At 46.4% G+C, this 26,778-nt stretch overlaps 1 protein-coding gene across 1 annotated transcript; it reads right to left on the reverse strand.

Annotated features, from left to right (window-relative positions):
* Positions 1 to 2,330: 2,330 nt before the first annotated feature.
* LOC136837942 (uncharacterized) lies at positions 2,331 to 22,468 on the reverse strand. The gene is made up of 3 exons (XM_067102811.1): positions 22,428 to 22,468; positions 3,842 to 4,027; positions 2,331 to 3,618 (listed from the first exon to the last, which is right to left on the reverse strand). The coding sequence occupies exons 1-3, from the start codon at positions 22,466 to 22,468 to the stop codon at positions 2,331 to 2,333; spliced, it is 1,515 nt and encodes a 504-aa protein (XP_066958912.1).
* Positions 22,469 to 26,778: the final 4,310 nt, after the last annotated feature.

Below are 26,778 nucleotides of genomic sequence, written 5' to 3' on the forward strand. Positions count from 1 at the left end.
TGAACCGATGCTTCAAGATGGCCAGGAGGAGGAGGAGGAGGCATTGGGGGAGGGGGGAGGAGGATGAGGAGGAGAAAGAAACGCGAAAGGTGTGACGTCAGCATGAGAATTTCCCCCTATAATTTATTGAAACTGAAAAACAAAATAAGGCAAAACTGCTGCTGAAAACTGTTTAGGCCCGATTCACAAACCGTGGGTCTCTCTCTCTCTCTCTCTCTCTCTCTCTCTCTCTCAATATGATAATAGGATTTGGACAGTGTTAATTGAAAAGAAGTTTTCTTTTAAATGGTTCTCAAAATAGAAGATCAAAGTGTTTCCAAACTTGCATTCGTTCGAAGTCGACGTAGGCCTATGCTGGTGCTTCTTGTGTTGAGAAATAGCCATCAAGAGAGAGAGAGAGAGAGAGAGAGAGAGAGAGAGAGAGAGAGAGAGAGAGAGAGAACAGATCATACGTAAAAGAATGACAGAACCAAGTTATACTTACAACTTTAGCAACAGACAACAAAACAATGTCTGCATCATAATCTGAACAAAAATTCCTACAATAGAAAACCCAATGTGATTATGTCTATATTCCGGATTTGGGCTCAAAATATCATTAGCATTTAAACCTCCCTACGAATGATATGCCAACCCGCCCCCCCACCTCTGCCCCCTCTCTCTCTCTCTCTCTCTCTCTCTCTCTCTCTCTCTCTCTCTCACACACACACACACACACATGAAAATCCCCAGGGGAGCCAGTCTGACAGAATGAAGCCAGTCTCTACACCATTTCAATACACATCAGTCATCAATCAAATAATAAACCAGTCAATCAACCAACAATCAATTAACTAATCAATCAATCAACTCATCAACTTGTTGAGTGGTCTGTCCTGCCCACTACATAGGTATATAACATATAATTTAGTAACATCAGAGAGAGTAACATATAATATAGGTCCAAGTCTTCTTCTTCTTCACCGCCTCTCCCAAACCAGCAGGAGTCAGCCGCTGTCGCTGTTTCTATAAATAGATGTAAACCCTCCCTCCCTCCCTCCCTTAAACCTCCTCCCCCTCAGTGGGTGAAGTCGCACTGTGTTCATCATCAAGCCTCACGACTGGTGACTTCGATTCTGCCGGGAAAAGATACAGTGGTTTTATCCTTTGTATCATACACTGATTAGAGATGATCTAGTGACGCCATCATCTTTCCGGCCTTCGTTCCATCCCCCCCACCCGCCCCCTACGGTTCCTGACGCCCCTCGGTTGGCTGGCTTTCTGACTTAAAGTCCTCTGGTGCTGTTGGCAGACTGCGACAGAAGATGGCCTTCACTTTGATGCCTTAATTCATGAGGACTTCTGATAAGTCCCTTTGTTCTCGGTTGCTGCTTCTGCTGCCTGCACTCGACGACGCCAGGCAGTGATAAGTAACTGCTTTGTGGAGCTGAAGTCAGGATCGAGGTCTTGCATACGAACGCTGTCTTCGTCTCCCTTTTTTTCTGAGCTCATTGTAGCCTCGCACCCTGTGGGGGGGGGGGACTTCTAGCCTCGAACAGGCCTCAGTGAGCGAGGGGTTGATTTGAATTAACGAAAGACAGAGCCTTAGAAGAAGGCGTCACCTGTAAGGGCGGGTGGAGGCTAGAGAGCAGATCTCACAAAGGCTTCGTTTTCTGTTGTGTCTCTCTGTTCCAGTTCCAGATCCTGGAAGAGAGGCAACGGGAATTCCTTCTTCTTCTTCTTCTTCTTCTTCTTCTTCTTCTTCTTCTTCAGGGTCTCTGAGGCTGACTCCAGGGCCTGCAGGGTTGCCAGGTCTGTCCTTTTATGGACAGTCTGTCCTCTTTGAAACCCGCCTGTCCTTTATTTTTGAAGAAAAAAGGGACAGTCAAAAACTGTCCTTATCTCTATTTCCAGGTCTTGTCAGTTTCATGTTATCACAAATATTAATCACAAAATGATTATAAAATTAATCAGAAATATAAATCCATCATCCCATCCAACTAATGCTACTATGAATTAACAGTTCAATACGTCAGTCACCATATTTGCTAAACACGTACCACTTTGAACGTTAACAACTTGCAGTCGTTGCAATGGTTGTCAGACTCTCCTACTAATACTGCTACTAATGCTATTACTACTGCTATTAACACTCTTATTACTGAAGCTACTAATGTTATTACTACTGCTATTAACACTCATTACTCCTGCTACTAGATCTCTTATTAATACTGCTACTAATGTTATTATTGCTACTATTAACACTCTTATTACTACTGCTAATAGCTCTCTTATTAATACTGCTACCAATGTTATTACTACTGCTATTAACACTCTTATTACTGTGGCTACTAGCTCTTATTAATACTGCTACTAATGTTATTACTACTGCTATTAACACTCTTATTACTACTGCTACTAGCTCTCTCATTAATACTGCTACTAATGTTATTATTACTGCTATTGACACTCTTATTACTACTGCTACTAGCACTCTTATTACTGAGGCTACTAATGTTATTACTACTGCTATTAACACTCTTATTACTGCAGCTACCAATGTTTTTACTACTGCTACTAGATATCTTATTAATACTGATACTAATGTTATTATTACTACTGTTAACACTCTTGTTACTACTGCTACTAGCTCTCTTATTAATACTGCTACTAATGTTATTACCACTGCTATTAACACTCTTATTACTGTGGCTACTAGCTTTTATTAATACTGCTACTAATGTTATTACTACTGCTATTAACACTCTTATTACTAATGCTACTAGCTCTATCATTAATACTGCTACTAATGTTATTATTACTGCTATTGACACTCTTATTACTACTGCTACTAGCACTCTTATTACTGAGGCTACTAATGTTATTACCACTGCTATTAACACTTTTACTGTGGCTACTAATGTTATTACTACTGCTATTAACACTGGTATTACTACTGCTACTAGCTCTCTTATTAATACTGCTACTAATGTTATTATTACTGCTATTAACACTCTTATTACTACTGCTACTAGCTCTCCTATTAATACTGCTACTAATGTTATTACTGCTATTAACACTCTTATTACTACTGCTACTAGCACTCTTATTACTGAGGTTACTAATGTTATTACTACTGCTATTAACACTCTTATTACTGCAGCTACTAATGTTATTGTTACTGCTATTAACACTCTTATTACTACTGCTACTAGCTCTCTTACTACTACTGGTATTAATGTTATTATTACTGCTTTAGCACTCTTATTGCTACTGCTACTAGCTCTCTTATTAATACTGCTGCTAATGTTATTACTACTGCCATTAACACCGTTATTACTACTGCTACTAGCACTCTTATTACTGCAGCTACTGATGTCATTATTACTGCTATTAACACTCTCATTGCTGCTGCTACTAATGTTATTGCTACTGCTATTAACACTCATATTACTACTGCTACTAGCTCTCTTATTTCTATGGCTACCTATGTTATTACTACTGCTACTAGCACTTTTATTAATACTGCTATTAATGTTATTATTACTGCTATTAACACTCTTATTACTACTGCTACTAATGTTATTACTGCTATTATCACTCTTATTACTACTGCTATTAACGCTCTTATTACTACTGCTAATGTTATGCTATTACTGCTATTAATACTCTTATTACTACTGCTACTAGCTCTCTTATTACTAATGCTACTAATGTTATCATTATTGCTATTGCTATTAACACTCTTATTACTACTGCTACTAATGTTATCATTACTGCTATTAACACTCTTATTACTACTGCTACTGCTTATTACTACTGCTACTAATGTTATTATTACTGCTATTAACACTCTTATTACTTATTAACACTCTTATTACTACTGCTACTAATGTTATTATTACTGCTATTAACACTCTTATTACTACTGCTACTAATGTTATCATTACTGCTATTAACACTCTTATTACTACTGCTACTAATGTTATCATTACTGCTTTTAACACTCTTATTACTACTGCTACTAGCTCTCTTATTACTACTGCTACTAATGTTATTATTACTGCTATTAACACTCTTATTACTACTGCTACTAGCTCTCTTATTACTACTGCTACTAATGTTATTATTACTGCTATTAACACTCTTATTACTACTGCTGCTAGCTCTCTTATTACTACTGCTACTAATTTTATTATCACTGCTATTAACACTCTTATTAAGACTGCTACTAGCTCTCTTATTACTACTGCTGCTAATGTTATTATTACTGCTTTAACATTCTTATTACTACTGCTACTAGCTGTCTCTACTACTACTACTACTACTACTACTACTACTACTACTAATGCTATTATTACTGCTATTAACACTCTTATTACTACTGCTACTAGCTCTCTTCCTAGGGGCTACTGTGGGTTCCCTTGGGGTGTCCTAGGGATGGGGAATGGTAGGAGTGGGAGGAGGAGGAGGGGCAGGTGGGAGATGAGGAGAGGGAGGGGGGAGGAAGAGGCGAAGGAGGAGGGGGAGGATGAAGAGGAGGAGAATGAGGAGAGGAGGAGGAGGAGGTTGGGGTGGGGGGGAGGGGGATGGAGATGGGGCGGTCGGAGGAGGAGGGGCAGGAGGGAGATGAGGAGAAGGAGGGGGAGGAAGAGGGGTAGGAGGAGGGGGAGGAGGCAGAGGATGAAGAGGAGGAGAATGAGGAGAGGAGGAGGAGGAGGTTGTCCATGAGAGGGTGGATGAGGAGGAGGCTTAGGGGGGAGGATGGTAGGAGTGGGAGGGGGAGGTTGGGGTTGAGGAGGGGGAGGGGGATGGGAGATGGGGCAATTGGCGGGGGAGGGGTAGGAGGGAGAGGGAGACGCAAGAATCGTCAATGAAAAGAAAACCAAAAGCCTTCAAGGAAGGACCCACCCCACCTGCTTCCCTTCCATTTCCTGTTTCCCTTATAAATTATAAATTATAAATTATAAATTATAAATTATAAATTATAAATTATAAATTATAAATCATGATCTCAAATTCAATAATAAGTCATTTAACTACAATAATGACCGGTAATAACGCCGATAACGTCATATCTATTTAAAAATGTTGTAAAAAGTTTTTGGAGGGTGGGTGGCAGTGTGGTCGTAATTCACGACATTAAATGGAAGATGCTTTAATTATGCATGAAGTCTATAAGATAATATCTTTAATGCCTTAATTATTAATGACCATTGGATTTTTTAAAGTGAAATAATGAATAAACACGATCGATAACGAATGACAACATTGAAGGTAACATTAATTTTTCCCCTCACTGAACAAATCCAACTTAGGTGGGGACCTGTCAGTGTGATCATAATTAGCGACAGTAAATGAAAAAGGCATTTAAAAGTATTAAATCAATAAAATAGTATTTTTTAAAAGTTTTAATATTTTTATTATTTAATTTTATGAAGATAAATAATGATTGAACATCATTTATATAAAAATACAAAAGTCAAAATGACTTTTTGCATTACTGAACATCTCCAACAATGGCTGCTTATGAGGGAACCTGTCAGTATGATCGTAATTAGCGACAAAAAATGAAAAACGCCTTTAAAAGTATGAGATCCATAAAATTGTAATTTTAAAAGTTTAATAATCATATATTATTGAATTTAGAATTGTAAAATAATGAATAAATGAGATTAATAAGAAAAGGAGAGAAGGCAAAGTGAGGTTTTGCATCACCGAACGCCTCCGGGGAAGTCGAGCTCCTCCCAACTGTTTGTTTACATTCGCGTCATAAGTGTTCTTAGTGCTGAAATACGCATCCAGCGTGAGTAATAACCATTATATTATTATATTAAAACGTTATTTGCAATTGCGCCATAGTATTTATCAAATATGGTGGCGATATATGGCCGACAAGTGCCTTGAAACGGCAGAGATATGCGGCGAGTGCTCACCTCCCAATTCAGTGTAAAGGAAGATGGTGTCCATCTAAATTCGTAAATTTTAGGTCATAATTAATGAATAAGCCCTCAGACATCTCAGGACTAATTAGATTCCATCATGGGGAACATTTATATCACCCCTGATTTGGTTTCATTTGGTCCACAGGCTATCTTGTGTCTTATGCATTTCTGGCCATAGGCTACTTTTATGCAAATTGCTAAAATTTTTGAGCAGCCCCCATTTCATAGGTTAGCATTTTGGGGGAGGGCCCTAGGGGTGAACAGGGTGATTTTACTCTAGGGGACTAGGAACCCAGAGTTAGTCAATGGTCTACATTAGCCCCAAGTAGTGGAGAAACTGCAAGGCTCATATCTTCAGTCAGTAGAGGCCTCAGAATGAAAAGCAAATGTCTTCTGAGGCCAATAACAGGGATGCAGCCTGATCTTACCTTCGCGAAGCTAACCTCGCCCACGGCATTGGTCCTTACCTGGCAGTGGGCTGAAGCCTAAAGTGAACTAAAGCACCAGAGGCTAGATCTTATCCAAGTCATGATACAGAAATTCCTGCGAACCTAACCTTACCCACTGGGCCCCAACTTGGGTAATTCTATATATTAGCTCCGCGCCTGTTTTTACCTTTTCAACTGCTTTTTTCTACACTTTTAGGGGTTCTGATACTGGCCGTGCATCTGTTTGTTGTCGGCCAAATGGAATGTCCCTTCGCCGTGGTTGGTACTGGCCTGGGGGGTTGTTGGGTACCCACACATTAACAAGTTATTGCACTTGCTGGACGGGATATGAACCGTTTGAAACAGACGTAGCCGTTCTCTGTCTTGTGAAGATCACGTATGGAAACCCCTTGTTGGATGGACTTCAGGGGTTAATTACAAGTTAATTACACTTGAGTGCCAAAAATTAAAGGTAAATTCATAATTAGCAACCAAAAAACTGTAGAAAAAGTTAAGTTAGGAGGCAGTCGCCGCCGCGGAGCTACTATATAGTTCTAGCCCAACTTGCAAGAGGGCACCTCCCTGATTCATCCATAGTATTGTGCACGATATCTTCCTCACCATGAAGGAAGGTAAGTATTTAGGAGGCGCACATTTCCCCTTGTCCCAGTCCCAGAGAGGCTTTTATCAGTGAAAAGAATTTCCAGGTGGATAAAGGGTCACTGCACGTTTGCCTATACAGTAATATGAAATACATCACATATGATCTCCATCAACAGTTTGTTCACACAAGGCAGCCATTAGTAACTGTAGACACTTGTGAAAATGGTCAGTTAGACATCTAGATAGGCTACTTGGGTAGATCTATATAGTAGCTCCGCGGCGGCGATTTCCTTCTAACTTGACTTTTTCTATAGTTTTTTGGTTGCTAATTATGGATTTAAACTTGTTAATGTATGGGTACTGCACCCCCGGGCCAGTACTAAACATGGCGAAGGGACATTCCATTTGGATGACAACAAACAAATGCACCGCCAGTATCAGAACCCTTAAAAGTGTAGAAAAAACCAGTTTCCAAGGTAAAAATAAGTGCGGAGCTAATACTTAGAATTAACACTACTTGAACAGAAGAATTTTGAAGATGAAGGAAGTCGCCCTGTTGAGGTGACGTTCCCGCCGTTGCAGTACCCGCCTCCAACCGCCGCTGGCTGTCGTAGCTCTGTACTGGCTGTCCGATCATGCCCGCTTCTCCTGTGTACTGGGCCGCATCCGTGTTCCCGCCGACTGCCCTGAGGTTACGATGTTTCGCGGTCCACCATCCCAGAAGATGGAGGAGGTGAAGGAAGCCGCCTCTATAGCGCAGCCGCCGCTCTTCTTCATCTTATCTTCTGATTTCTTCTTCTGCGCGCCTTCCTTTCCTCTCCCGAGGTCCAAGGGGGTCCCGGTGAATCGGATAGACTCCGGCCAATGTAAGGAGGCCGCTTGCCTTCGATGTTCTTTGCATGTTCAGGGACTGCCTCCTTCTGAGGAGGAAGGGGTCTCATAATGCTCTCGACCTTCGGTTAGGAAACCGACAGCATAGCCGTGGTTTTGTGTGCTCGGAAGTCAGCGGGCGCAGACCTCAGTTTGCAATCCTGCCTCGAAGTCCTAGAGGTTCCGCCTCCTAAGACGGGCTGCTTTCAAGCTGCTCGTGAGCCGCTTGAGTGCTTGAGATTCTATGGAATATTGAGTATCCCGACTGGTCTGGAGAATTTCTGCCCAGTTCGGAGCAGAAAGTAGAGAGGCTGAAAATGCAGGTGCTCAGCCTCTTCCTGTCAGCACTGCAAGCGCTCTCGAGTGTTTGCCAGTGCTCGTCAGGTTCCGAGCCTGGTGTCCCGATCCTGTCAGTTCGAACATCAGAAGCAGCAGGGAAGAGATTCCTTCAGGAGCTTCATATGGACTTCAAGGACTGACTCTCTTCTGGGGAGCATACGCCTCGTTGGCTCTTTCCGCCCTGGGGGCGGGAACCGATTCGCATTCTCCTGTGGGATGTTGCGCTTCGGGGCCACAAGAGCTGGCCGCCGAGGCCACGCCCTCAGTCTTGGAAGCCTTCTAAGACTAGTTCTGTGCTTAGCTCTTTCTGATCTATTAGGAAACAAAGCAGCTTGATCCTATTTTTTAAAGTCTCGTGGGTAGTTCGAATTCTTATGAATCACAAGTGCTCTCTCACGAGGTACAGATGAGAGAGTGCCGAGACACCCAGGTGTCTGGGTGCCGAGACGCCAGGTGTTCGATGCTGCCCGCCAGCTGCTTCGCTGTTCGGCTGGCTTCATTCTTGTGTCTCAAACTTAGGGTTTGAGCATGCAAGATAGCGACATTGCAGAATTTCCCTTGAAACTTCTCGAGGGGCCTGCCCGGAAGGAGTTTACAGTTCGAAACTTGCACTGTCTTCACAGCAGGCGAGTCTGGCCTGCCCAGTTACACGTGCTCACCACGGCCGGGCTCGGCCCCGTCACGCTTACGAGACTGGCTCCGCTCTCGCCTACCTGCCTCCCAGACCGCCGCATACCAACCAGCTGGATCGCGTTTGTGTGTTTGGTTATTCGGCCCTACTCGGTTTTTTCCGATCCGGCTTCCTGCTGGTGTTCATGAAATTGTTCTTCCTGCGAGAGCGCCTTGCCACGTACAAGTGCTCTTCTTTCCCATGGGGCAGTAATCCTCTTCTGTTGGATTATCGCCACGGTCCGCCTCCTGCTCATCTTACTGGCAGGACAGGTAGGGATACTCTTTCTCCTCAATTGTCTTCTTCTCCTCTTGGTTGTCTTAATAGGCACAAGACGGTAGAGAGAGCTCTGACGAAATTATCTCGAGTTCGGCTGGTTCATGGCTTTAAAAGGGTCTCCGATTCTCTCAGAGTGGCACCAGATAGCCGAGGAGGGTTTCATGGATCTGCTCAAGGTGTCCCTTCAAGGGGAGAGGTACAGGAGCTTCACGATCGGAAACAGCGAGGGTCTTCCTCTTCTGCTGTGGATCGCCCCGTGAGTTTCGGGAGAACTTGCGCTGATTCGGCAGCGCGAGATCCCAGGACAGAATCGCAGCTCCCAACACCGAATGTCAACTCATCACTGCAACCTCAGTTCCTGAGGGCTGAGAGGTCAGGACCGCTGCGGGTCCTGGTTTCCGAGAGCGCTCTCTACCTGATGAATCTTTTCTTCAAGGAGTTAATCCAGTCAGACACTGCTTTCCACCCCTGCCCTACAGAATATGAATTCTTCTTGCCTCGGAGGGTCTGTCGACTGCAGTTTTTTGGGCAACTCTGGTGTTAAGAAGGACTTTGTTCCAAGTTGGCTCGACCTCTTAGAACGAACCTTTACTGGCCTGGCTTTCTTTCAGAGATCGCTGGACCTCTGTAATCAAAGTTTATACTAGGGCAATCGACTTGTCCTTTGACAATGGCAAAAGAACTTTGGGTCTTAGTCATCTCAACTCGACCTTGAGTCTGCCAGCCCCCTCAACTCCTTAGCTAAGAAGTCCTAGGCTTCAGAAGAAGATTGCAAACGCCATCTCGACGAAATGATACCCATCAAGTCTCTGAACTGGCAGCCAGCATTGCTGAAACTCTAGGGAATGGACTCCTTCAGAGAAGTATCATTTCTTAGGTCTCGGCAATTCTTTCCATCGAACTTCCATCCCGCCTCCTCCTCTCTCTGCTCCCAATTGGAATGCCAGCCCGGCTAGAGCGCCACTGGCTCGGTATCCTGTCAGTCTTGCAGAAGCTTCCCCATGGTGGTGAATGCAGTCTGTTTCATTTCCTTTCTGTCCTCTTCCTCTTCAAAGCATGAGGAAAGAGTTAGCTAATGTTTCTTGACTGAAGGAATCTGAATAAGGTTGGTATTATTCCCCTCACATCTTGGTGTCTACTTCATGATTCACATGATTGAGGAAGAAGCACAATTGCAAGACCTTTCTTGAAGTTGTGTGACCAAGACGAACAGTAATCACCGTTCTGGGCTCAGTGTTCTTTGAAGGTCTGAGAATTCAGGATGGGTTTTGCGGCACTCACTGGTTCTGCACACAAAACCACAGTGTGGCATTTGGTTTCCACAAACAAGAGGCAATCGCTTTTTCCTCCTGTTTCATCTCGATATTTGTTGCACGCACTGAAAGTGTTGTTCTATTAGCACTCGACAGCTCAACCAGATGCATTCCTGGTGGGGATGTATTGGTAGGCAAGCCTGTCCTGGGGTTGAGTGATCGGGACGGAACATGCTGCTCACTCTTCTTCACGAAGATCTCATGCAGAGACTGCTGACGAGAAATCCCTATACTGTCCTTCTCTGTTTCCTCCCAAAAGGTGGTTGAACTTCCAGTCGTTCAGAGACCCCCACTCAGATTCCTCCCACCAAATCATGAGTCCCCATATAAGTAAAGGACCAAGGGTTTGTATTTGTGTAGGCAACAAATTGCATTTTTAAAAGTAAAATGCTTTTTCTAACACAAACCCGAGGTCCTGTACTCAGGTTACCCACCTCAGCCTCCCCACAATCTGCCCTAGACCAGAAAGCAAAGTGAATGCTTGACGCTGGGCGGGGGTTAGCGTGGGTCCCCACTGCAACCACTCCAACTACCCGGCCGGTAGTTAGGCTACTGCACCGCGTTGTTAAGTCTTTAGAGGCTAGTTCAGCTTTCAGCCAAAGTAACGCCATTTTAAGTAAAGGACCTCAGGTTTGTATGTTAGGAAAAACTGCATTTTACTTTTAAAAATTGCAATTTTTGTAAGCTTTGGTAGAGTCTTGCATCTGTGATGTCTTTATTTTATTTTATTTATTTTTTGGGGGGACATTTGCAGTATATATTCAGCTTTTCTTTTCTCTCCTCTACATCAGTGTCACAGGGATCTCAAACGTTAAACACTGTTTGCAAATTGCAAATAACATTTTCTGGCCATACAAGAATATTTCCTGGGCCTGAAATGGAGTATGGGAACAGTGTAGCACTAACACACTATTTAGATTGTAATTATTTTGTGTGTGTAATGTAAATAACATAACACGAGACATGATTCCATGACAGATAGAAAAGACAGCAGTCAACATACAAGTCCCACCTGAATCAATGAATGGGTGATCACGTGATTGAAGTCAAAGTTCTCTGACTAGAAACAAACAAAGAGGAGAGACGGCAGCAGCAGCACCAAGGAAGTTGGGATGCAGCAATAAAAAGGAATTTTGTGGTGTGTGTGTTTGTGTGCCATCTCCCACATTTCTAGATCAGGTAGTTGGCAGGCCTATTTAGAGACTGTATAGGCAGGGCTACCCTACTGCAGCCTAAGCTTGTAAGGGGTCTGGTGGTCAGTTGGACTGTATAGACTGACTGCAGACTGCTCAGCTGTAGCCTGAACCTGTTTAAATGGATATTTGTTCCGACACAATATACAAACCCTCAGTCCTTTACATTAGGAATTACTTTCAGGCGTAGGCTGGAAGTGGCCGTTAAACTCTTGAGCAAGGTGGTTAGGCAGTAACTACCGCCAGGTAGGCGCCTACCTGCCTGCCCGGATGTAAACATTCCAGTTTGTTTTCACCATGCTTTGCTGACGTGTTTTCATTCTCTCTGCCTGACTGTCGTAAAGCTGTTATTATCCCAGGGATCTTTCTGTATTTTTTGTTTATATATATATATATATATATATATATATGTGTTTGATATTTATTAATACACACCCATGATTTTATGATAACCTTGTATAACTTTGTATATCGTTCCCCTGCCTGTGTCCTGGGTTTGACGGCCAAGGGCGTAACTGGAGTAGCGTAACCAAGTGGTAATGCTTCTCTTCTAGCAGCCCTTTCGTAATACTGAAGGCTCCCCTGTACTTTCGGAGGTATAGTTTGGGACATAATATCTTCACTCCCCATACATTCATCGGGACGTAAGAGTTCTTTCCTTCTTGGGCTTCCGCCTCCGTGTATAAGGGGCATCACTGGATTTCTTCCTACTTACACGCTGAGTGTTGCTCGCAGTTAGAGAATTGCAGGCCGAGTGGGAGGTTGCGGGCGTCGTCGATAAGTTCCGACTCCACGGCGCCCAGGCCTCCCTCCGTCCTTTTTTCTCTTCCCGTAGGTTCTTCCTTCTCCCCTTTAGTAGATCTCTCTCCTTCGCCTCTTTGCTCCTCGTCGGGCGAAGACCAAGGGCGGGTAGCAATCGGGCGACCTCGCCTCAGAGTACCTCCTCCCGCTGCGTAGGGCAGTTCCCCTTTGTATCGAAGGAGCCCCTCTACTAATCATCTTTGCTTTTCTTTCAGGTTGACAGTGAGCATTGCAGACACAGCAGTAGTTGGATGGATATATCAAGAATATCTTGCATGAAGCAGTCCCGACATTCATTCAGTGTTGCTTCGTGATCGACCACAATACCTGATTAGATGACATATTTCCACGCCGGGATCGCTCTGACTCTGTTCCCGCCAATGTGGATCGCTCGCTGTCTTGCTGATTTTCATGTATGCTGTTGCAATGCCTCCTGCGTATCTGTGGTCCATCTGCTCCTGCTGTTCCCTGTGTTATGCTCTTGTTGACTTTTGACGACAGTATCTGGCTGCTCTTCCTGGTCTCCTGCCGCAGCCGCCCTGATCGCTCCTGTCACTGCTGGTGACTTTCAAATGACATTTCTGTCCGTTGCAGTAGCTCCTTCCTTCCAACCGCCAACGTAGCTCCTGCATCCAGGTGTGCTGATCGTGTCCCCAACTTCTCTAGTGGTTGTGTCTAGGGCCGCTTCTGTTGTGTTGCTGCCCGAGGTCCTTTACACTTTATGCCCACCTCATGCCACCCTCAATCTGAAGCTGGACCAAAAAGGCAAACTGAATGTTTACATCCGGGCAGGCAGGTATTCCCGCCTACCTGGCGGTAGTTACTGCCTAACCACCTTGCTCAAGAGTTTAACAGCCGCTTCCAGCCTACGCCTGAAAGTACAGTAATTCCTAATGTAAAGGACCGAGGGTTTGTATAGTTAGGAAAAATACAATTTACTTTAAAAATTGTTATTTTAATGATTTAGAGGCTTATGGTCATTCTAGGCTATAGGATACAGCCTTCTAATTTGTCTTCTTTATATAGGCTAGACTGTAGCCTGTAGACTATATTGTAAACCTGTCTGAATGAATATTTGTTCCGACACAATATACAAACCCTCAGTCCTTTACATTAGGGATTACTTTCAGGCGTAGGCTGAAATGGCCGTTAAACTCTTGAGCAAGGTGGTTAGGCAGTAATTTTACTTCCAGGTAACACCCGCTTGCCCGGATGTAAACATTCCAGTTTGCTTTCGGCCATCGTGCGTTGCTGACGTGTTCTCGTTCTCCTGCCTGACTGTCGTTAAGCTCTTATTATCCTGGTGGATCTTTCTGTATTTTGTTTATATATACGTGTGTTTGATATTTATTAATACAAACCCACGATTTGTGATAACCTTGCGTAAGCCGTCGTTCCCTGCCTGTGTCTTGGGTTTGACGGCCAAGGGCATAACTGGAGTAGCGTAACCAAGTGGTAATGCTTCTGTACAGCAGCCCTTTATGTAAATACTGAAGGCACCCCTGTACTTTCGGAGATATAGTTTGGGACGCAATATCTTCACTCCCCTACATCCATCGGGACGTAAGAGTTGTTCCCTTCTTTGGCTTCCCCATGTATAAGGGGCATCACTGATTTCTTCCTACTTACACTGAGTGTTACTCGCCACCTGCGTTTAGAGAAGTGCGGGCCGGGTGGGAGGTTACGGGCGTCGTCGATAAGTTCCGCTTCCACAGCGCCCTTGGTGGCCTCCCCTCCGTCCTTTTTTCTCTTCCCGCAGGTTCTTCCTTCTCTCCTTCGCCCTCTTCGCTTGCTCATCGGGCGAAGACCGGGTGGGGGGCCGGAGGGAGCAACCGGGCGACCTCGTCTAGAGTCCTCCTCCCGCTGCGTAGGGCTGTTCCCCTTGTAGCGGGAGGAGCCTCCCTCTACTAATCATCTTTGCTTTTCTTTCCAGTTGACAGTGAGCATCGCAGACACAGCAGTAGTTGGCTGGATATATCAAGAATATCTTGCATGAAGCAGTCCCGACATTCATTCAGTGTTGCTTCGTGATCGACCACAATACCTGATTAGATGACATATTTCCACGCCGGGATCGCTCTGACTCTGTTCCCGCCGATGTAGATCGATCGCTGTCATTGCTGATTTTCATGTATGCTGTTGCAATGCTTCCTGCGTATCTGTGGTCCATCTGCTCCTGCTGTTCCCTGTGTTATGCCCTTGTCAACTCGACGACAGTCTCTGGGCTGCTCTTCCTGGTCTCCTGCCGCAGCCGCCCTGATCGCTCCTGTCGCTGCTGGTGACTTTCAAATGACATTCTGTCCATTGCAGTAGCTCCTGCCTTCTGAACCACTAATGTAGCTCCTGCATCGGATGTCCTGATCGTGCCCGGGGCCGCTTCCGTGCGTTCCTGCCAGCTGCCCCAGAGGTTACGATGTCCGCCATCCTGTAGAAGATGTCGGCGTGAAGATGTAGGAAGTCGTCCTGTTGAGGTGATGATGCCTTCCGCTGCGGTGCAGCTCCTGCCTTCCGGAATTGCTGCCGTAGCTCCTGCATCGGCTGTCCTGATCATGCTTCTCCTGGTGGTGGTGTCCTGGCTGCGTCCGTTGTGTTCCTGTCGGACTACCCTGGAGGTTATGATGTTTCGTGTCCACCATCCTGTAGAAGATGTCGGAGAGGAGGTGAAGGAAGCCGCCCTGTGGAAGTAGCCGCCGTCTTCTTGATCTTATCTTCGATTTCGTCTTCTGCTGCGTCTTCCCCCTTCCTCTCCTGAGGTCCAAGGTCCTGAGAATCGGACAGACCTCCGTCGGGCGAAGGAGAGGAATGCTGCTTCTTGCCCTTGATGCCCTTGGACGTCTAGGGACTGCCTCCCTTCCGAGGAGGCAGTGGGTCTCTTGTTGGCTCTTCCCGACCTTCAGGTTAGGAAACCGATTCGCATAACCCTGGGTTTTGTGTTTCAGAAACCGCAGGCGTGCAGACCTCAGTTTGCAATCCCGTTCCTGAGTCTTAGAGGTTCCGCCTCTAAGGTGGGGCTGCTTGGGGCTCATGAGCAGCTTCTTTGAGTGCTCGAGATTCTATGGAAAATCGTGTATCCCGATCTGGTCTGGAGAAATTTTCCTGAGCCCAGTTCATGGGAGCAGTGCGAGAGAAAGGGCCGAGGCACCCAGGTATCTTGGTTCCTCTTCCTGCCAGCACCGCAAGCGCTCCCCCGAGTGTTTGCCAGTGCTCGGTCACCCCAGCCTGGTGTCTCGATCCTCTCGGTTCGAACACCAGAAGAAGCAGGGAAGAGATTCTCTTTGGGAGTCCTGCGGGACTTCTAAGGGACTGACTCTCTTCCGAGACAAGTTTCTCAAGGAACATGGCATTCTCGTGGGGATCTTGCATTTGGGGGCACAAGAGAGCACTGCCTCTCGAAGCCACTCCTCTTTGCCAGTCTTGGAAGTCTGCGTCTAAGACTGGTTCTGTGCTTGGCTCTTTCGATCTATTAGGAAACAAAGCAGCCGCTCCAATTTTCGGAAGTCTCGTGGGTAGCTGGAATTCTATGAATCACGAGCACTCTCTTTACGAGAGGCACAGGACGAGAGCAGTGCTGAGACACCCAGGCGTCTGGTTGCCGGGACACCCAGTTGTCGGTTGTGCCGCGACGCCAGGTGTCTCGATACTGCCTGCCAGCTGCTTTGGTTGCTCGGCGTGCTTCGTTCTTGTGTCTCGAAACTTTAGGTTCGAGCATGCAAAGTAGCAGACACAGAATTCCCTTTGAACCTTCTTCTTGAGGGGCCTCGGCCTCGGCCTCAAAGGAGTTTAGAGTTCGGGAAACTAGTAATTGTTCACAGCAGACGAGTCCAGCCTGCCCAGTTATGATTGTGTTTGCGCAATGGCTCGCTCGCTCGGCCCCAGTCGCATTTACGAGACTGGCTCGCTCAACTCGGCTTGCCAGACTGGCTCGGACTGGCTCGGCTCGCTCCGCCTGCCTCCCAGCCTGCCGCATACCGATCAGCTGGATTGCGTTCGCGTGATCCGCTCCTCTCGGCCCTACTCGGTTTTTTCCGACTCGGGTTCTCGGCTATGTTCGAGTGAACTTTTTTTCCTCTTCCCAGGAAAGTGCTTTGCCACGGCACAAGTGCTCTTCTTTCCCTGTGTGGCAGTAATCTTCGGTTGATTATCGCTCACGGTCCGCCTCTCCTGCTTATCATTCTGGCAGGACAGGTAGGGATACTCTTTTCTCCTCACCTGTTCTCTTCTCCTCTCGGTTGTTCCGAGAGGCACGAGACGGACAGAGAGAGCTCCAACGAAATTTTCTTTCTGAGTTTGGCTGCCTGGCGTGCTTTGGGTATCGGTCCCCGATTCTCTGCATTATAACCAGGTAGCTGAGGAGGGTTTCATGGGGATCTGTCAAGGTCCCTCCAAGGAGGTACAGGAGTTTCACGCATCGGAAACAGCGAGGGTCTTCCTCTTCGCTATGATCGCCCCGTTTTCTCGGGAACTTCGCGATCGATTCGTCGGCGCCGAGGATCCCCGGGACAGGACCGCGACTCCCCAATGAATAACCTTCATCACTTGCAACCCTTGCAGTTTCCGAGGGGCCGAGTGTCAGGGACCGCCATCCTGGCTTCCGAGAGCGTTCTCGACCTGATGAATTTTTTTTTCTTCGATGGAGTTAATTCAGGTTGAGACACCAAACTTCCACCCTGGCTTGACAGAATATGAATTCTTCTTGCCTCGGAGGGTCTTGCCGACTGCAGTTTTTTGGGCAATTCTGGTGCTAAGAAGGACTTTGTCCCAATTCGGATCTCCGGTTTCAGAATGAAGTCCCGAGTTGGCTCGACCAATCCAACCAACGAACCTTTACTTGGTTCTGCCTTTCTCTTTCAGAGATTTGCCAGATACCCTGGTAATCAAAGGTTCCCACCAGGGCACTGACTTGTCCTTTGGACAATGGCCAAGAACTTTGGGTCTTAGTCATCTCAACTCGACCTTGAGTTCAAGCCAGCCCCCTCAACTCCTTAGCTAAGAAGTCCTGGGCTTCAGAAGAAGATTGCAACTGCTGATGCCTGGACGAAATGATGCTTATCGAGTCTCTGGAACTGGCAGCGACATTGCCAAGATCTGGGAATGGATTCCTTTAGGAGAAGTATCTATTTCCCATAGGTCTCGGCAATTCTTTCCATTGAACTTTCATCCCACCACCTCTCCCGTGCTCCCGATTCGGGAAATGCCAGCCAAACTAGAGCTAATTGCCTCGGCACCCTGTCATCTTGCAGAAGCTTCCCATGGTGGAAAATGGAAGTCTGCTTCCTTTTTCCCCGTTCTTTCCTCTTCGATGTATGAGGAAAGAGTTAGCTAATGCTTGATTGTAGGAACCTTCGAATATGCTTGCATATTCCCTCACATCTTGTATCTACTTTACGGATTCACAGATTGAGAATAGGCGCACACTGGTAAGACCTTGTCTTGAATTTGTGTGACTGAGACGATTAGTACCTTCTCATCACCGTCCTTGGCTCAGGCAGCCTTTTGGCCGTCCGAGAATTCAGGATGGGTTTTGGGCACTCACTGGTTTCGTTGAACAACAAAACCACAGTAGTGGCATTTGTCGACAAACAGGAGGCAATCGTTTTCCCCGTTTCATCTCGACATTTGAAGGTACTCGAGTGTTGTTCTGAAGCACACTCGACAGCTCAATTAACCAGCTGCATTCCTGGTGGGGATGTATTGGTAGGCAAGCCTGGCCTTCGGGTTTGAGTGATCAGGACGGAACATGCTGCTCACTCTTTCTTCACGAAGATTCATGCAGAGACTGCTGGACTGAGAAATCCCTACCGTCCTTCTGTTGCCTCCTGCACACAAGTCGGTAGTGTTTTCTCGCTCTCCTCATACCAGACGAGGGGCCGCTCTGTTGAGGCATGCTGTCTTTTTGGTGAAAAACTTGATATCAACGTTTTTTCCTCCATATTTGTCCAGTTTCTCTGGGTTCTACAAACATTGCTCACCCCGAGTTACAGACAAATACTTGAAGACTTCGCCTTCATCCAACCTGATTGCCGAGGCATCGAGAAGAATTCCACTTGACCCATCCTCCTGTGGAGCTACACAAGAAGCTGTTCTTGAGGCAGTACATCCCTGTGTGTTCAGGACTGGGAGTCGTTCCAGCTTTCCTTGCAAGCACAGGCTTTCTCGCCGAGCGGCAATGGATATAGCTGGATATCCCTTGAAGTCCTCTGCAACACTGTCCCAGGGACTGGATCTGTCTTCGCTGGTGGTGCCATTGTCAGAACTTCTTCTCGGGTCAGAGTCGCTCGTCAAGTCTGGACTTCCTCGTCTTCTCCGCCGAGGGCTGCTTCTCTCCCTTTCATTTGTGAAGAACGTAGGCCCTTGCGACCTAGTCTTCTATCTGAAGTAGCCTTCGTCTCAGTCGAGAGTTAGCTACGGACGAGAAGCTTCTTCAGTCATGCTCTCCCAGGGAATTGTTTCCTGGGGCATGCGACTGTTTAGGGTTCCTGTCAGTGCTCTTCACTGCGCCCTACGAGTCGTCGGATAGAGATATGCCCTCTTAGGTCCATCTCTCATCTTACCCTGGCCTTGGCGTAGAAGATGGAAGAACAGGATGGGGATCATACCTCGACTCCTTCCCGGATGTCCAGTAGGTGGACTCCGAATCCATTGGCATCGACTGTCGGGTTCGAGTCCTTCTTGTTCCTCCTCCTGGACTTTGTATCGATGATCCAGATCATTCGTTACTTTGTCCTATTGGGAGCTGTGGTACTTTCGATAGGTTTGACATTCCGACCTGGATGTGGTCAACGTTTCTGCTAATACTGTCTTGACTCCCAAGGAAGAAGTGTCTAAGGACACATCTTCCTCCTGACTTCAGTGAAGATGGCTATCAAAGAGGTACTTGGCAGCTGACGACGACGATACAGTTACCTTTCACCCGAGCTCACAAAGTCGATGGCTTGGTCCATCCCTTGCATTCCGGAAGAATATGTCGGTACCACAGGTGCTGAAGGTGGGTGTGTGGTCCCAACAGACTACCTTCACCTCCTTCTACCTCCGGGTGTTGCACAAGTCCTGGACACTTTTTCCTTTGGTCCTGTGGTGGGTGCTCAACAAGTTGTGGAGCTTATCCAGCTCCCCTAACGGGACAGGTTGCATCTCGCCTAGGATTGTACGGTTGTGATTGGGAGAATGAATGTTGAGTGACTGGCCTCTCTTCTCTCCCCATCCTGGCTCTCTTCCCACGGGCAGGGAGCGGACCTGCCGTCAAGCTGGACCGGGCGATCGAGGCAGGTAAGCACATAACGGGAGCTCCTTGCATTCTATTTCCGTTCAGGTTAATAGAATTGAACCCCACTCCTTCCTCTTGCAAGGGGGGGAGACCATGACGATGAGACAACCCAATGCTTGTATTTGCCTTATTGTCATCCGATGTCAAATTCTTCTTAGCCTACTTTGCATGAACTGACGTTTCTTTTCATGCAAGGGACCAGAAGTCTGACAACTGATCCTGCGTTTCTTACAACCCGATCTTTTGTCAGAGGCAGTTTTTCCCTTCCTGGACGCTCACGACTAGAAAGGGAAGACAAGGTGGTGAAGTCCAGTCAGTTCAGAGAGACTTTATTATTCCTCCCTCCAATCAGTGAGTCTCCTAATGTAAAGGACCGAGGGTTTGTATATTGTGTCGGAACAAATAAAAATTTTTAAAAGTAAATTGTATTTTTCCTATAATATACAAACCCGAGGTCCTTTACACTTTATGCCCACCTCATGCCACCCCTCAATCTGTACCTGGGCCATAAAGGCAAATTGAGACTGTTTACATCCGGGCAGGCGGTACTCCCGCCTCCCGAGAGTCAGTTAACTGCCTAACCACCTTGTTTGAAGTTCAACGGCTGTTTCAGCCTACGCCTGAAAATAATCCCTAATATAAAGGACCTCAGGTTTGTATAGTTAGGAAAAATACAATTTACTTTTAAAAATTGTTATATTATATAAATGATTGAAAGTCTTATGGTAATTTTAGGCTATAGGCCACAGCCTTCTAAAGGCTCTATTTTTAGCTCATATTAATGTGGAAGTACCCAGAACATTAACAGGACTAAAATTGAACCTGTACAGAACTTGTGTTTGCAGGTTCATACAGGGACACAGAAGACAGGAATGGGAAAAATGAAATTTTTTCACACACGTTTTGCACTGCATAGTCTCACATTTGCATTGAATCTGCAAGTGCTTAGTGTACAATCTCATTGGTACTGTATTGTGTATAGAAAAGTTTTATGTGCTAATGGAGATCACATCTCTTTGCCACAGATAACCTCTGTTGCTACGGATGATCTCTGGTGATCTGCGAAGGAACGTGTTTTCTTCAGTGTCATGCTGATTTTCCTCAATAATTTACTCTAGGTAAGTGATATAAAAGTGAAGTACATATATAAATTATTACTAATAGGACCTCATTCAAACTGGATGGTATCTAATGGAGTATTTGTTCAGAAAAAGTTACAAGCTTTCTTGGACAAACAGTCCACATTATCAAGAAAGCTTGTAACTTTTTCTGAATGAATACTCCATTAGATACCATCCATTTTGAATGAGGTCATTTTAGTAATTCTAATAATGCACAGAACAATTGTGTATGTGATAAAGTTAATATAAATTATATGTACCTAGTATTTGATATAAGCTATATTGAATCTTCAGTCACTTAATGAGACAAATGCATTGGTCAAAACCCAGTCTGTGAGTTATTCATGATGCCCTGACTGACATTTTTGGCAGATTTCAGCTTGCTACTTGAGCCTTTGTTTTAAATGTTAACATACCACAAAGTACAAATACAGTAATCTGATTTAAAATGACACTGGAATGAGTGTCATATTTTGATTAGTATTATCTCAGACAGTGTGTGAAGGATAATATTGCCTTTCACAGATTTAGCTCTTGGGTAGATGGGGCCTGCCAAGACTTAGTAACTGATAGAGTTAAGTGGAGCCAGCGTCTGCTGAAACCTAGTCTTCTGCTTCTGAAATCTTGCAGAAACTTTTTCCTTAGGCATCATTTTATACCTCCAGAGAGTCCTTATTTGTTCCTACACAATGTACAGACCCTTGGTCTTTATATAGGAATTACCTGTAGCGCAGCTGGAACTGGCTGTTAAACTTTTAACAAGGTGGTTTGGTAGTTAACCACCGAACGACCAGGTGGGAGTCCCACCCGCCCAGTCGGTAGAGCATCACTGTACCTTCGGCTGTGCTATGGAGAGTTTGTGCTGCTCTGCTGCCCTCATCCCTGCTGCCGTTGTTTTCGCTGTGAATACTACTGTGAACATCACTTCCTTTCCAGGTGGGATTGTTCCTTTTTGTGTTTTTCCTTGTATCTGTGTGTTTTTGTGTTTGCTATGGATAAGCAAACCCATAAATCATCTGAGTGGTCCGAGCAGAAGACCGTGCCAATGAGGAAATGCCCTGGTACCACTGAGAAGGCTTGCAGCCATTACTGCTCAGCCCTTGATGTTAACCCTCATACCCTTTGCACATTGTGCAGGGGGTATGATTCTAATCCTGATTCTGTGTGTGAGGAGTGCCGTGACCGGACTCCAGAGCAATGGTCGAAGTATTCGCTGAGGAGGAAGTATCAGAAGAAGCTCCCCAAGTCATCCTCTGAGGGTAACATGCCCCCGATGACTCCCTTGGTGGCTAATCCTTCAGATACTTTCTCCTCCTGCCAGCAGAACTTCCCCACTTTGCTACTTCTCCTTCTTCGTCATCTTCGCTCACTTTGTCAGGTGAAGATCGTCATTGGGGGACTGGAAGAAAGGATCAACCTCCTTTGGTGGCCTCCATTCGCTTGTGGGGAGGAACCCCCTCAGTGCGAATGGAGACTACCCCAGCCCGGTTTTGTTTCCAGATGTGGAGGAAGAACTCCAGGAGACCTGGCAGTCCCTTGGCCTCTAAAGAGTTCCCTCTATGAGGGGCATTCTGAGTCACCTGCGAGCTGCTCATGCCCCTCCACTCCCTCCAGTGACTCACTCTGCCACGACAGCCACCACTTTGACTGTCACTGTGACCATGAATTATCTGATGCCCCTAGGTACATCTGCGCACCCAACTATAATGATCCCAACAGTGTTTCACAAGTCTCACGCCCCTGCTTTGTCCACCATGGTGCCTGTCCCTGCTCCCAAGGAGTCTGTGCCAGTCTTCCTCCAACCTTGGGGAGCAAATCCTCCACGTCCTTCTGAAGAAGGCGAAGAAGAAGTCAAAGTCCAAGAGGAGGTCCAGGAAGGTTTCGTCGCCTGTCTGTTGTCTCCGCCTCTGCTTCCTCTTCCAAAGCCCACGAGTGGAGGAAGAGGGGGGTTGCTTCTCCCACGCGGAAGAAGGCCCAAGCTGGGTCTTCCAAAGGGGTGTCTCTCTCCCCTCTTGCTGGCTCTCCCCAGTCTTTGGGATAAGGGGCTGCATCGCAAGTCTCTTTGAGGCCTGTCAACTGGGGAGCTGAGGATGGCCCTCTGAGGAGATCCAAGCACTTGGCACTTCTGCTTGGAGCTTTGCCTCCAAGCATAGTGCTGTGCCTGCCTCTGCTCGAGTCTCCATGGACATTCGAGCAGAGGGGTCTTCCATGGAACCTTCATGTACTGAATAAGCTTTGAGTATGCGAACCTCCAGAGAGGTGAGTGTATCTTAGGGTGCTCAGGTTTCCATGAAACCTTGAGTTCCTTTAACCAGTAAAGTAGAGTCAACTCCACGTTCTGGTTGAGGCACGTGAGAGTGGATGAGGTCCAAGCATGCAGGTGCTTCCCCTCCCCCTGCTGCTACTTGCCCGAGTATGCAGCCAGGCTCCCGTGAAGGCGTTGCTGACTCAAGGGTCCACTCACTGAGAGTCACTTGAGGAGGTCCTGCTTACAGTCGTCTTGTTGCCAGGAGGCTTTGGTCTCAAAGACGATTGGAGTATGTCATGAGAACGGGGCAAGCTGACACCCAAGAGTGTGCAACTGCTCTCCCAGGGCCGGCTCCCGATCGCATTCTTGCAAATGGTTTGCTCGCCTTCTGAGAACCTTCACGCGTGTTCAGCATGAGCCTCTGCTCTCTTCTTGGGACAGCCTCCCCCTCCCCCCACTGCATTAGCGGAACAGATGGGGCTCTCCTAGATCTGTGAAGCCATCACCACATGTTGGTGATTGCTCTCAGCCTGGCTCTCCTGTCGGGACCATCAGTTCCAGCAGGACAAGTAAGGTACTCGCTCCCCTCTTCTGTTCCTTCAACTTCATTGGGGTTTACCGGGAATCTCGAGGCAGACAGAAGGGTCCGTGATTGGGACTCTGTATCTGGTCACAGCCCTACCATGAGGACTTACGAAGCAGGTAAGGTTCTCGGACCTACCTGTTCACATGCCCAAGTGGTTTAGTGGGGAACTGGAGGTTCTGGTGAGGTACTCCCACCTGCAGGGAGAGTATTGAGGAGGAATGCAGATTGGAAGGACTCGAGGGTCCTCTGCCCCGAAAGCATATTCTCTGGAGATACAGAGGAATTTTTCAGATATTGTCGTGTTGATTCATTGATACAACAATCTCGGGGAAGGGCCATGGCTACGTCCACTGACCGCCCTTCTGGCCTTGAAGTCTTCTGGGGTGTTAAGAAGGAACTCTGAGCTTCTGTATGCTTGCCTTAGTCCTCACTTGCCAAGGGAGTCTTAGATCAGGTTAACTCTCTTGTGTCTGGGGAGGAGAGTTCCCTTCAATCTAATCGCTCGGCCAAGCTACTTCCCCACCTCTGCCTTGCCAGAAGAATTACTACGCACCCTCGACACATCCATTGCTGATGAAACAGGTTGACTCAGACTTGTTTCACTTAGCTCCTGGTCTCTCGCTGAAGTAGCTTGGGGCAGAAGATGTAGTATTCAGGCAACAGGAAGCAGCAAGCCTGGAAGCCACTGCCATGGCAGCATTCCACTCAGTCTCCTGGTTGGATCCGTGGTCTCTCACAGTGTCCAAGGTTAGAGCCACTGGGGGGTCCATCAACCCCTCAGAGGACTCACCTTTCTGGAGACTGTGCCAATCTGATGATAGGGCTATCTCCTACCTGGCCTACCAGATGGCAAACCTTTGGGCAAACTTGGTGCTGAAGAGGATCACCAGGTATGTTGGCCTGGACCTGACTTTGGCTCTTCGGAACGAACCGGTGCTGGGTTCTGCCTCTCTCTTCTCTCGAGAAGAGGTAGATGCTATGGTGGACAAGCGTCGTGTTGAGGATAACAGCCAACTTGTCCACCAGGTAGTGACAAAGGCCTCCGGGTCTTTGCGTATCACTACAGCCTGACCTTCTGGTCCAGCTAGCAGTTCCTCAGGCCCTAAGAAATCCCAGGCTTTGAAGGGCACTCGAGGAACCTCCCAGCCTTCTGCCCCTATGAAGAAAGGTGGACAGTCACGCCCCTTTCCTCCACCTTTTCCATGCCAGCAAAGGGAAGGGAGGCAAGGGAAAGAAAGGAGGGAAATGCTAGGGTCAGCGTTCCCCTCCACAAGCTGCCATCAATGGGAGGATTCCTGTCAAGCCGCATTGGCAACATGGCAGCAACATGGAGCTGAGACCTGGGTAGTGGATGTCCTTCGGGAGGGCTATCTACACTGTAAACCCCTGTTTTGCCGGGATGTACCCCATGAATAGCTAAAACCTGCAAATACTTGGAACCCTTCTAAAAACACTTAGAACTGCCTATTTTGATAGTTCAGACACAAACAAGAACTAAAAATGCTTATACAGGTATTATCCTACGCACAATGGGTTAGGTTCAAAACCCATTGTTTCTTGGAAAACTTATCTTGAATATAGCCTAGCCCTACACTTCTAGGGTATTCAGTACCATGGATACATATGGTAGCTAGCCTACAACTATAAAGTGAACTCTATACATGCACGGTATAGTAATTATTAATATCAGCTAATTCTGGAGGTTCATGCAGAGTGACTCATGATAATTCAATACAAAGAGAAATTGAATAATAAATAAGAATTAGCTTAGCCTACTCTGTGGTATATCATATACATATACGGTTTGCCTACCCTACATTATACTGCACTGTACAATAAACTCCCGTATTCGTGGTCTCATGATTACGGACTCACAAATTTATGGATTTCTCTATGGAATGAGATACTCATTATTCACTGAAAATTCGCCCATTCACGGTATTTTTCAGTGAGAAATGAAGTTTTCATAATAAAACTAACATTTTAATACTTACCAGAACACCTGAATTAGGCCTCGGCTTCCACCAGCCCTAACCATATCCCCATAACTTTTACCCTTTAATTGCGACTGTCACTCGATGGGCCGGTTCAATTCCCCGCCGGCTGATGAAGAGTTAGAGGAATTTATTTCTGGTGACAGAAATTCATTTCTCGCTATAATGGTTCGGATTCCACAATAAGCTGTAGGTCCTGTTGCTGGCAACCAATTGGTTCTTAGCCACGTAAATAAGTCTAATCCTTCGGGCCAGCCTAGGAGAGCTGTTAATCAGCTCAGTGGTCTGGTAAAATTAAGGTATACTTTTTTACCCTTTAATTTGGTAATTAACTGTCACCGTTACCAACACTTACAGGAAATCCTGTCAAGATGAGTTATATGAAGCACCGTTGGCAAACGCTGCTGCAAGTCCCAGCCGTGTGAGGCCGGTTTCCCAGCTTGCTTAATTCACTAATCAAATTGAAGTGGTGAGAGAGGGAATCATTCAGGTGTTCAGGTAAGTATTACAATATTAGTTTTATTATGAAAACTGTTGCAATACACTCCCTGAACACCTGAATTAGCCCGACAACAAAAATTTTATGGAGGTGGGATCGATCTAATTTCAGCCCGACCTGCCAAATGGGACGGCAGGAACTCATTATTCACCTACTCTACCTATATGCATGTATCTCACCTGGTTATCCACTGGCAGAAGAGGATGCCTGTAGAGAGAGTACCCTTGACGCCAGTCTCAAGTCTCGGTACTGTCTGAGTCGAGCTACCTCTCATATGGTATTCAAACCTCCTCATGGATAGAGGGTAGCAAAACCAACCTACCAGGTGGCTAATCACAGCCTCCCATGCATGGGAGAACAACGACCTCCCATGTGGGTAATCAAAGCACTCTCATGTATGGAGGTGACAATGAACCTCCCATGTGGCTAATCAAAGCACTCTCATGTATGGAGGGGGTACAACGAACCTCCCATGTGGCTATTGCAGCCTCGGATGTATGGAGGAGAAGTTGAATGTGCACCCTCTTTGGTTCTTCATATTATGATGCAAACTGACACCAGTGCAGAAGAGAGGCGCGGTTTAGAGAAGATCCTATCAATCTGGCTCAGCCTAGTTTCCATCGTGCTAATGTCCAACCTAATGCCC

Source organism: Macrobrachium rosenbergii, unplaced genomic scaffold (assembly GCF_040412425.1).
Source record: "Macrobrachium rosenbergii isolate ZJJX-2024 unplaced genomic scaffold, ASM4041242v1 13902, whole genome shotgun sequence".
Taxonomy (NCBI): domain Eukaryota; kingdom Metazoa; phylum Arthropoda; class Malacostraca; order Decapoda; family Palaemonidae; genus Macrobrachium; species Macrobrachium rosenbergii.

What these genes read in the sequence shown, in the direction of transcription:
- LOC136837942 (XM_067102811.1), bottom strand. Translation starts at nt 22,468, where the DNA reads ATGGTCACAGTGACAGTCAAAGTGGTGGCTGTCGTGGCAGA. An exon ending in GTGGTGGCTGTCGTGGCAGA is followed by an intron (nt 4,028 to 22,427) that starts GTGAGTCACTGG and finishes TAATAACATTAG; the next exon opens with TAGCAGTAGTAATAAGAGAG. An exon ending in AGTAATAAGAGTGTTAATAA is followed by an intron (nt 3,619 to 3,841) that starts GTAATAAGAGTG and finishes GCATAACATTAG; the next exon opens with CAGTAGTAATAAGAGCGTTA.